Source organism: Bremia lactucae, linkage group LG4 (genome assembly GCF_004359215.1).
Source record: "Bremia lactucae strain SF5 linkage group LG4, whole genome shotgun sequence".
In the NCBI taxonomy this organism is placed as follows: domain Eukaryota; phylum Oomycota; class Peronosporomycetes; order Peronosporales; family Peronosporaceae; genus Bremia; species Bremia lactucae.
The window spans coordinates 3575442-3586844 of NC_090613.1; the positions used below are offsets into that span (position 1 = coordinate 3575442).

The 11403-nt window shown below is 44.2% G+C and overlaps 5 protein-coding genes across 5 annotated transcripts; 2 read left to right on the plus strand and 3 right to left on the minus strand.

Annotated features, from left to right (window-relative positions):
• Positions 1 to 315: 315 nt before the first annotated feature.
• CCR75_002317 (uncharacterized protein) lies at positions 316 to 606 on the minus strand (the record flags this gene model as incomplete). The annotated part of the gene is made up of 1 exon (XM_067960414.1): positions 316 to 606. The coding sequence occupies one exon, from the start codon at positions 604 to 606 to the stop codon at positions 316 to 318; it is 291 nt and encodes a 96-aa protein (XP_067816633.1).
• Positions 607 to 1274: 668 nt separating this feature from the next.
• Positions 1275 to 3275, minus strand: CCR75_002316 (uncharacterized protein; the record flags this gene model as incomplete). The annotated part of the gene is made up of 1 exon (XM_067960413.1): positions 1275 to 3275. The coding sequence occupies one exon, from the start codon at positions 3273 to 3275 to the stop codon at positions 1275 to 1277; it is 2001 nt and encodes a 666-aa protein (XP_067816634.1).
• A 781-nt stretch (positions 3276 to 4056) lies between these two features.
• On the plus strand, positions 4057 to 4332 carry CCR75_002315 (uncharacterized protein; the record flags this gene model as incomplete). The annotated part of the gene is made up of 1 exon (XM_067960412.1): positions 4057 to 4332. One exon carries the CDS (start codon positions 4057 to 4059, stop codon positions 4330 to 4332), a length of 276 nt encoding a protein of 91 aa, XP_067816631.1.
• A 1140-nt stretch (positions 4333 to 5472) lies between these two features.
• On the plus strand, positions 5473 to 6738 carry CCR75_002314 (uncharacterized protein; the record flags this gene model as incomplete). The annotated part of the gene is made up of 1 exon (XM_067960411.1): positions 5473 to 6738. One exon carries the CDS (start codon positions 5473 to 5475, stop codon positions 6736 to 6738), a length of 1266 nt encoding a protein of 421 aa, XP_067816632.1.
• Positions 6739 to 7215: 477 nt separating this feature from the next.
• CCR75_002313 (uncharacterized protein) lies at positions 7216 to 10020 on the minus strand. Its single transcript, XM_067960410.1, has 4 exons — positions 9753 to 10020; positions 9335 to 9691; positions 9128 to 9258; positions 7216 to 9054 (listed from the first exon to the last, which is right to left on the minus strand). The coding sequence occupies exons 1-4, from the start codon at positions 9962 to 9964 to the stop codon at positions 7406 to 7408; spliced, it is 2349 nt and encodes a 782-aa protein (XP_067816629.1). The 5' UTR covers positions 9965 to 10020; the 3' UTR covers positions 7216 to 7405.
• Positions 10021 to 11403: the final 1383 nt, after the last annotated feature.

Here is an 11403-nt window from a genome sequence, read left to right on the forward strand (position 1 = left end):
TTTGACCGACGACGTCGTCAAGTCGGTAGGCATAGTTTCCACTCACTGACCATTGCTTGGTCTCCATGAAAATGTATCTTTCTCGCTGATAAGCGGCATTTCCTGAATACGCACGCTTGAGTCCATTTTCGCTACCTCATATCTCAGTATGCTTCAGTATACATTTTTACAAATAGGATGAACGTTGTGTAATTTACAGATGGATCTTGGACTTTAATTGCTTTTAATTATACCAAAAATAAGGAACAAACTTTATTTTCCAATTCCTAATTTTTAATTGCTACGTAGTAAGGGTTCTGATATTTCTTTTTAAATTTAGAGAAACTTAACAAGTTCAACAAAAAAATCGGAAGATTTTATGAATCTGTCCAATGAACTGGTTCGCGGACCAACACGTTTAAGTTGTCTCTTGTAAACACGTCCCTCAGAACGCTTAAATTGATTCGTGTTGCCACGAGACGCATACGTCTTGCTCGTGATATCATCAGTTTGGACGGCGGACTTGTCTGCAGCACCCTTTAACTGGATAGACGACGCAGCAGTAAGACTATCGCTACTGATGGCTAGACCGAAAATAGCCACGATGAAGATCGGAATGAAACGCATTCTATAAACACCAACAGAAGAAGAGAGATTCTTGTCTTGGTGCAGTGGTTAAATTCAAAGTAAACGACCGCACCATGCACTTCGAATGTTTAAAGCTGACGTGAATATTCGACGGGTAGAGAGCTCATAATATCGTGAAGCATAATCGCATGTTGGAACAAAACAGTCGGACGATTCTGCCATTGACTTTACAAGCGCTTTTACATAGTAAAAGAAAATGATAAGGTAGAGACCAATTTATTATAATTGGAAGAGAACACAGAATAAGACAAAAGTGTGCTGGAGTGGAGCACACCTGTTCATGAAAAACTGATTATTATATTTTCCCATGCCCTAAAAGTGTTTTTTACACCGAAAACCATAACTTTTAAAATTTCAATAAATTGGCCAGTTATCAATAAGCATTATTCGTGTACTCTTTGGTAAATTTCTGCCTTCCGCGCCACCTCCATCGCTCTCTTTCAATGCATCAGACATGCCTTCCTTCCATTGAATCCCAAACCAATTCAACTCATGTGCGCTTATTAATACAGCTTTCATCAATGGCTCTAAACGTTTCCTTTGACGTCCATGCCCAACACTCAATTTCTCGAACAAACTACACGCAGTCGCTCTCTTTTTTGTTTTCTCTTGTTCACATCACCATAAACTCGTGAGATCTTCGTCACTCACTTTTCCGATAATACGCATAGTAATTGAGGCACCACTTCAATACGAAACGGTCCAGGGCCTGCAAATACCTCGCCATCGACGTTCAAAACATCTTGAACAATTGGCTCAATGACCATCGCTTTGACTTTATGGTATCCCACCAGTTCCGACTTTAAAAACGTATTGCTCAAATACCGCACTGCAATCTCCGCAGTCTGCATGATTGTGCCTTTGCGTGAGTAAATGAGATCCATATTCCCATCCGACGGATGCGAATACTTGGTCTCAAAATATACATTGGACCCTCCTGCGGACGTTAATTTCGAAGTAAAACTTTGCCACTTGTCGGCATACTTTTCAGCACTTGCAGGGTGAAAAATTGCTTCGGCATCGCCCTTCCATTGTTTCATACTTGGGTCCGAGTCGTCATAGATATTACACCGCTCTACATGATGTTGATTCGCTGCCGTGTCGTCTTTAATCTCGTAATACGTACGCAAGACTTGGTCGCCTGTCACGGGATCCACGGGAACGGTATCCGACAATACATAACTTATCTTTGCTTCGTGTTGATGTGGCGCAAGAAGTCCTCGTTTGACCTTGAGATACAAGTACCGATGCACTCCAAGCCATCGTGTGGCTTCCGATTCCGCCGCAATGTCTGAACCAATGCCGTAACTCACACCCGTGCATGCAAATTCCAATCGATTCGTACCGTCTTCATTACTTGCTTGACATGTCATGACATCCAAGGGTCGAATTTTGCGTTTAATAATGCAATACACGGACGACGCATGCGTGGGGGTACCCACCCCTTTGCCAAATGCATTGTCCGTACCCGCACAAATGAGCGACACGGGCGTCGTTGCTACTAACGTTCGCCATACCTGCTCTTCACGTGTAAAGACGCCATTCATAAACTCATTAACCGTCCCGTCACCCCCGACAAAGACAATGGCTTCATACTTGGCTTCAAGATCCAACGCCGCGCCAATGTCGCGTGCATGGCCACTATACTGCGTCTCCTCCACGTCACATTCAATATTCGCGTATGCAAGTAATGGTTGCCAATGGTTCCAGATCTGTCGTCCCCGTCGTCGTCCCGAATGCGGATTAATTACGACTTTAATCCGACGGGTTACATGCTCGGGTACACGTGCAAGCCATTTGACCAATAATTGTACCCCTTGTTGAAAGGCATGGGTTACGCTCTCGTTCGAAAAGCGGAGGGTTACGGTACCATACCGACGCATTAAGCGCTGATCACCTTTCCCACGACCGGGAAGCATAAAGTGTACCACAACGCTCGTCGTGCTCTGTGAAGAAAGCGACGCAGCAAGAAGGTCGTCTTTGGCAATGACAATGGCCTTGGGTTTCTTGCGAAAGACCGACACGCGTTGAATGAAAAGACCTTCACGGTCCATGTGGACTGTCATGTGGCGCCAAACGGAGCCAAATTGCATCATAATTGGCGCCGTCATGACGCATTGTTCCGGAAATTCACAAAGACGATAAGAATACATTTCACGCACCACTTCACGCGCGGACGCGGCCGTGGCGAAGCGAAAACGGACTTGTTGGTTCGCAATCGCTTCGAGTGCGGCGTCGCGTTGATTTCCGCCCGACCAGCTCTTGGAACGCATGAGTCGCAACCTTGAAACTGGTACGTTGGCTTCGGGACTGCTAAGGTCGTCGGACTCGGCGCGACGAGGCAACACCGGCACGTCGACGGTTGTCGCGCGTCGAAAATACTGCGCCGACGACGGTGTGGCGCAAGAAGCTGCTTCATGAAGCACACGCTCTCGTGTTTCACGAATGCGGTCACGTTCTTCTTCAGTAAGCGCCTCGCCATCGCTACTGATGGCTGTGGCGCTCGAATCGCGCGTCGCTCGAAGCAACGCGTCTTCGTCCGTGTGAGCTACTTGCGGCTCGTCAAAGAGTTGATTCTCGTCCGTAATTGTCTTTACGGGCTCAGCGTACTCGAGCTCGTCGCTCGTTTGGGTGGTAAGGACCACCATGACGGTCGTGGACTATGATCTTGCTGGTAAGTATGCGAGTGAACGAAGCCGCGCCTTTAGGCTGATTGCGTTCGGGCGGCAGCTGAACTTGGATGCCTGGTCGTGATTCTGTAAGAAAGGAGAAGTTGGTATTAAAGGTTTTTAGAGATAAAAGAATCAGGAAACGGTGCATGACTCATGAGAGGAATATGATATGCAAAAGGATAAAGGGTCGATTACACAGAGATGCATCCTATCGTCACGAGTTTGTAAGATTTTAGTCTTGACTATTGTAATGCCGAAACGGACGGCATTTGAGTCAGTTAAAAGTCCCAATAGTAGGAACCTACGCAGATTTAGGGCTTGTATAACCGTAACCTACTGTAAGGTGTGGTTTGTCGAAAGGAATGGCGGGTGTGGCCCAGTCGGGGGCGTAATACGTGCGCTTTCTGTGCTATTTCAGAGGCGCAAAGTTGTCAAGGTAGGAGTAAAGGTCGAAGCTCTTTACCATATGACGCGGTCAAGGCAACTGGAGATTGCGTTGCGCAACAGATGCCCGAAAAAAAGCGCTTTTTTATTATTCAACCCACAAGATTACGGCCTTGGGTTGCGCCAAGAACGGAGCGAATTGTCCGACTTTGCGCGTCCCTACGTCCTTGCAGTATTCAGCGTTTACTGCATCAAAAAGGGTAAAGGGCTAATCAGGACACTTTTATATAAAGCATCGCACGTTAGAGCAGACAAATTTATCTCGGGCATTAAAAGGCACCATTTCTGCTTTCTATTATCAAATTCTCGACACATGCGAGAAGAGCTGGGCACGCACCTTAGCATCGATAGCCTGGGTGCAAATACAACGCCTTTAAGACCGTTACAAATCAAATTTTCAAAGCTTGACAGTGCATTGATTAAGGCAGGTCTTTCGGTGCGAGGCAAAGCAAAGAAGGGACTGGGAAACGAACGACAAAGACAAAGTATGGCAATTCGCCAAGCTCATGGGCATCTCGAACCATTTTTGGGCTACAAAAATATCACCGAGAAAGCTAAGGAAATGCGCAAGTTAATGTCTCCTTATTAATACCAGTAGCGAAACTTAATTTCGTGGAAGCATGCACTCTATGTGAGCCGCGATAGAAATTGATGAGACATATTTACCTGGAGATAGTATCAATATCATCACAAAGCATTTTACCAAGACGATCTTTTCAATAGCTTCAATGATTATGCTAAGAAGGACTACATTTGCTTAACAATTAAAAGCTGCAGCCTCCAAGGGTAATTGAATAATGTCAAAAAAGTTCAACAGTTGAAATTTTATTGCTTGGAGGGAAAACATAGGGTTCGTAATTAGATGACCGGATTCTATTGAACCGTAGACGGATATTATATATAAAAACTAAATTAAGAGATATGAAACTATTAAATAAACTAAAAAGACGGATGCGCCTATGCTGTTCAAGATTTAGCGGTACATTTGGACACTAGCGTTCTCATCACCAATAAAATACTTATTCCTATTGTGTCAAGGCTCCTGAAGCCGTGACGTTTTGCCGTATGGTAGACTCTGAGCGTGCTTTCTGTATAATACCGTCTTGTTTGTTACAGCTCTCTATCGCTCACGCTCCTTTCTTCTTAAATTATTTTTTCCACTATTAGCTAATTCGATTTTAAAGCTTACATTCACCATTCTTTGTCTTCTTTATAAATATACATACATTTACTAGGACTTAATAATCGGAAATAAGAAAAAGCCCGATCAGATCTCACATGATTTCTGCTACGGACCTCGACGTTTGGCGTCGGATTTGGAATAGAGATGCACTTTCGCTTTTTTTGTACATCAGAGCCGGTCTTAAAACTTTAGATACTTTACATATATGAGTGCTTTGAGAATGAGATTTTTAGTAGACATCTCGACTTCCGAGTACTTATATGCACAGACTAGATTAAAAGCGATAAATGATTTGTATGGAAGATTCTCTTGCAGTAGCTTAAAGTCCTACAGTTCTCGTGCTTTCCCTTTTAGCATGTATTTCGGCATAAAAAACAGCGATCATATCGCATAAAAGACAATACATATCACCTAAGGTAAACCCCGGCACACTCCATTACTTCCAATCTGTCGCGAATCTTCGGGGTCACTGAGTTGCATATCATTCCATTCAAATCCATTACTGAATCTGCTTGGATCCTTGTCAACAAAAGTATCATGACAACAATGCCATGGAGTTTGGTAATGTTGCTACTATTAAGCCTGACAACATTCGTTTGGGCCAACAAAGTGCTTCATGAAGCATATCCAGATCCGGACTATAATCTCACCGTAACGGAAATAATTAATGCTCGTGGCTACGACGTGGAGGTACACAAAGTCACAACAGTAGATGGTTACATCTTAACGATGTACCGATTACCCAAGTCCTATCGAGAATGCCAACGAAACACCGCAGTAGTGGCCAAGAAACCGGCTGTGTACTTAATCCACGGCTTGCTCGATAGTAGTTACACATTTGTTTGCAATTTTCGAAATCAAAGCTTGGCGTACGTACTAGCTGATGCCGGCTACGACGTCTGGCTTGGCAACAATCGTGGAACGACATGGTCGAACCAGCACGTGACGTATACGACCGACAATTACGAGTATTGGGATTTCTCGTGGCAAGAAATGGCGCTATACGACATGCCTGCGATGCTTCATTACGTACTTAACGAAACACAGCATGCGACACTGAGTTACGTCGGGCATTCGGAAGGAACCATGCAAGCATTTGCTGGGTTTTCCATTAATCAGAATCTGGCTAAAAAGGTCTCTTTTTTAGGGGCACTGGCGCCCGTTGCTAATGTGGGCCACGTAAGTTCCCCCATTTTTAAGCTCATGAGTATTTTTGGGGTCGACGTTATCTATGCAATTCTCGGCATTCATGCATTTGGAAGCCGGAATTGGCTCCTCGAGCAACTTATGGGTTGGTACAAGTGCTCAACGCCCCACGAATGTATCTCGATTGTCAATTTGATCACAGGACCTTCAAATGGAATTAATATGACGCGTGTGCCAGTCTACGTCTCGCAAACCCCCGCGGGTACCTCCGTGAAAAACATGGCGCACTTTGCGCAAGGAATGCGTGCCAATACATTCCGATATTATGACTATGGCTGCATGTGTCTTGAATATCTAGGATTGGCCCATTGTCCGACTTTTATGTGTCCTAATAAACAAATCTATGGCACCTTTAAGCCTCCTGCTTTTGACCTAAGTGCTGTGCAATATCCCCGAATGGGCTTTTATTCGGGCACGGATGATTGGTTGGCGACCGATGCAGACATTTTGCAGATTCGTGCTGGGCTAAAAAATGCAACGATTGTTAGCAACTTGAGCGTCAAATATAGCCACATTGACTTCACGTGGGGCTACACTGCGAATGAGCTCGTGTACCAAGACCTGCTGTCTCAGATTGCCAAGTTCGATAGTATTGGTTATGAGTAAAAAAAGATTTCTTTTGTAAGAAATTAGGCATGTAAATGAGTGATGATGTAAATATGACCCATCATTGGTGTATCCATTGTAGCTACATTTTGTAATTTTATCCTTGTATTCTATTGACATTCGTAAGAAATTAATGCAATTGCTTGATCTATCCTTGCCTGTCTTTATATGCTTCGATTTATACATTGTAATCATCTTACCGCTCAGTTTCCGATCCAGATCCTGAAAAAGTACCGCCACCCACAAATACTCCATCTTAATAGCAGCAAAAGTACTAAAATATTCAATTGTGTGTGCTCGAGAACTCCTGATGCTGAGCTTCTAGTGCAAAGATGCCTAAATAAGTGCCACCACAATGTATCGAAAACTACACTTCAGAATTTCCCTAAAGTGGCGACTTAATGTGCAATACAATACTATTCCGACAGAATTCAAAATAGAACGACTTCAATTTGTGGAAAAATCATACAAACACAATAATATGGGCTCGATGGTACGAGTTTGCTACCTTTATTATTTTATTGTCTTATGTGTGTGTGGTCCTGCAACAAAAAACACCATACGTCCCTTTCAATCTCCCCATTAAAGCTTCCACTTCACGTGTGCATCATGTACCGTCGTCGCTGCTTTTCCACTCAAGCAACAATACATGATATACAGCACTTCATCAATTATTTATCAACGAGCCAGGATGACTAAACGCATCGCCACTAAAGTCACTTCGCAAACGATCGCTTTCCCGACTATGAGAAGTCATGAAATTCCCAGCATTCAATTCGTCAAATGGACTCGAAAAACCAGTACAAGTCGAATCATAACACGTCGAACCACTAGACGCTCGTCGCGTACTCAAAAGTCCTCCATCTCCAAGCTTTTCATTGCTCCAGGCATCCGACGAATCCAAAGCTTCACTCGCACTCTGACTGCGCTCAAACAACCGACGACTTGTCCCCAATCCATACCCTGTGTTCTCACGACAATCCAATGCCGTAGTGGCGTTAACGTGGCTGGATATCGCACCTGATGGACTCGAATAATCCCCTCCAAAACTAATGTTGACATTTGGCAGCATTTGCTGAAGAAAGGCCAAGCCACCAACCTCGGTATGAAAAGTACGAGAACCATTACTTAAAGGCAATGTATTGTGGCTCAAATCACTCGGAATTGGATCTCGAAGAGGTCGTGGCGACACGTGCTGTGGAGTTTTTACAGGAGAAAACACGGAATGCTCGGTTGAAATACATCCAGAAGAACTTGACGGTACACCTTGCAAGTCTCCCGAAGCTTCAAAACCACTAAATGGAGGTCCATTAATCACTGTCGTACCATTTAATAATTCATAACGAGCACTTGGTGGTGGAATTCCGCTATCGGATATATTTGCAAACGAAAAGCGCGACGTATGAGCGTCTTTTAACGGTGGTACCAATACTCCACTCTGTGCCAAAGGATTCGGCGATAATGTGACTCCAAGTAGCCCTGCAAGTGCCTCGGAAGATTTGTTTCGCTGTGAAAAAATCGCATCTATCGAAGCAAAGGATGATGACGTAGTGACCGATTCAGCCATGGCTGAAGTTGTTAATAAAGTCGAGTGCAAGTGCCTTTCCGATGGAGAAGAAGGTCCCCATACATCGTCAGACCGTGAAGTATTTTCAAAGCCAAGCCCAAAGGGATTAAACCCGCCTAAATTCGGTGTCAAATCCACGTCGTGGGTCTCGATAGTAGAAACCGCTGGAGTCGGAAACGGCTTGGCCCATGCTGGCGGTTCTGTGGACGATCCTGTCGCCAATTTCAAAGCTTCTAAGGGTCCTAGTACGGCATCCATAGCATGGGTTTTCTCTTCCTTCCACGATGTTTCCATCCGTAATGGTGGTCGATTCAGGATAATCGAATCGTCTAAAGTCGACGACTCGACGCCACCCGATATTGTTGATTGTAATGTATTATTGCTCGCTCCGCCTGCTACAATATTGCTATACGAATGTCCTCGTATCAAGGAATCCGTCCCTCGAGTACATTTTGTACTTGTTCGATGTACAAGCTTTTGCTGCGTATCTGTATCATTATCTCCTGCATCCTGTCGAAGTTTTGAAATGGCCGCGACACTCTGTGCATGTCGTTGTCGATCTCCAAATGGATCTTCGCAATGTGAATGGATCAAGTCGGTGGCTCTTGCAGGAGACAATGCGCGCTCTTGTGATGGTCTTGACAATAGTATTGGTCTCTGTGGGGGTGGAAAACACGTTCCTTCTCGTTCCTGCATCAATTCTTGTGGCACTGATACATCTCGAAACGCTGCTTTGCCGGAATGCAATGCTATTTCAATATTTCAAAAAAAAAACAATTCTAGTTGTCAATAACAATAATTGCCACGCACTTTAAATCGTACCCGATTGCATCTCTTCTTTCGTAAAACTATCATCATCGTGGCCCAATTCATGCAAATAGAGACACTCGGAATTATTGCACGGCATATTGCGTAAAAAAAAATTGCAATACTTGGTCGTGCCAAACGAAGCCCTAAATCACATTACGTAACCCATCATTTGATAACTCTCTATACAAGAACATGATACCCCTCTCTGGTTACACGCACCGCAATAAACACTTATCCAAATAAAACCCGTCAATTGCGAGAATACAGCATAACGCGTCTTCTTTCTGAGCAAAGGTAATGTACGCACTCGCTGTGGCATTTGCGCGGTCTGTATTCAAGTGGCTCTTGTTCACAACTGCCTTGACAATCTTGCCATACTGTCCAAAACACGCGTTCGAGCGCAAGAGCTCTTCTTCGGCATATGGCACGGGCAATCCAATCACGTATACGAGGTTACGCTGCATCACACGGACATTTTGTAAGCTTTTACGACTCCCCAGGACGGTTTTCGCTTGCGCTGCCGACCGTCGATCGTTTTTTTCCTTTAATTTGCGCTGTTTTGTGCGTCGTACGACCCTGTACAAGAACACTAGAGGTAAGTATCCACATTCAATCAATCGAATAGAAAAAACCGTACTCGTCACGGTCAAGTGGATTCTTTTGCTTTGAGAGCTCAGCATACGGCTGTCGACAAGCGGGACAGAGACCGTTGTATTCGTTTTTAATCTGATGCCAGCACCAGAGGCAGACCTGGTAGCCGCAAGGACAAGCGTTAAATGTTTGGTCCGTTAGGTCGAGCTCCTCCATACACAGCGGGCAGCACTCGGGCTCGTCGTTGTAGTCAGCCATGATTGTACGAGTCTTAGAAAGAGTACGTTAGGGGAAAGGCAAGAGGCAGGGAAGAGAAAAAGACCACGTACTGGGGGATTGAAGATTCTTCGATGTCGGTGCTCTTTCTTAATGGCGGCTGGCTGGAATAGTGTTCCCTCTAGAAAGCGATTGACCGTAGCGACATTGACGGTACGTTTAAGCTATTGTTTGATTTGCAGATTCTCGTGTGGTTTACGTGAAATGTCGAGTTTCTTTGCAATTGCTCGCTTTTTTCTTATATTGTGATATTCTTGCATATGATTGATAGAATTTAATCCTTTCAATCAGAACCAAAACTTCAGAAGCAACTTCAAAAGTAGTGATTGGAAAGAACACGAACAAAATAGTTCAAGCATATTACAAGAACATCGTTATTGGGCTAACTTAAAATATTTGCGGTTGCATGAGCACATTCTGTCACGATCCGAGACATCAAAACATTTTTTACAAAGATGTTGCTGGTTTACGACTGCCTATTCCACGCAGGATCGCTCTTTGACCACGTCTCGGACCTGTTAGACCACAAACAGTTAGTCTGCGCTTAATGAATTCGCTCAAATAAAACACGACATGCTTAATACGACAAATGCTCATTTCATTAAGAAATTCCGACAACACCAAATTGAATTGGTCTGCTGAGATCACTCATCGCTGTCGCATCAGGCAGAAAGCGCTGGAAAATTTGGAGACGTTAATGAAATACGATATACTTATCGCAGTCTTTTGGAAAACAGAATTGCGGGCCGGACTATCTTGAATAGGAAAGATCTTGAGGTCCCAAGTATTTTTAGATGGAAATACGATGATGCATTTTGTTGCGGGCTAAAGTTGCCCTAATGTTACACAGTCCAAGTTAAGCACACTTGGTGTACTTAAGGGGATGGTCAATTACTTAAATAAAGTAATTAGACCCACCACTCGGGTATGATTCACATTTGTGACCAACCTTTGTGTATGTGATGCGCATAGCTGCATTCACATTAGGAGAGATGACACTAGGCGTCATCCGTTACGCGATGATCTGGAAAGATACGCTCGCAATACATATCAGTGTTATCTATAGAGATGACATTCTAATTGGTAAAAATAGGTATTTATATTTAATACGATTAAATATAAATCAGTCTGAAACTACTTCCTTTTTAGTAAGTACGCACGAGGAGCCGGATTACTACTCCCATGACGACACTTTACCAAAGTACTTAGTGCGTTAGGTGAGGACGCTAACGCGCCCACCACAACTACTTCATTGCACGCAAAAGAAGCTGGTTTAACCGCTTCCTCGCTGTGCTAGGGTGTGTGTCTAAGTAAAGCGTGGCCGCATTACGACGTGCCCGCCTTCTCTTGGTAGCACTTGAAATCCTTCCCACGACCCGCATCTCTGCGTGTGTACGTGAGGATGAGCCTCAATATTGATT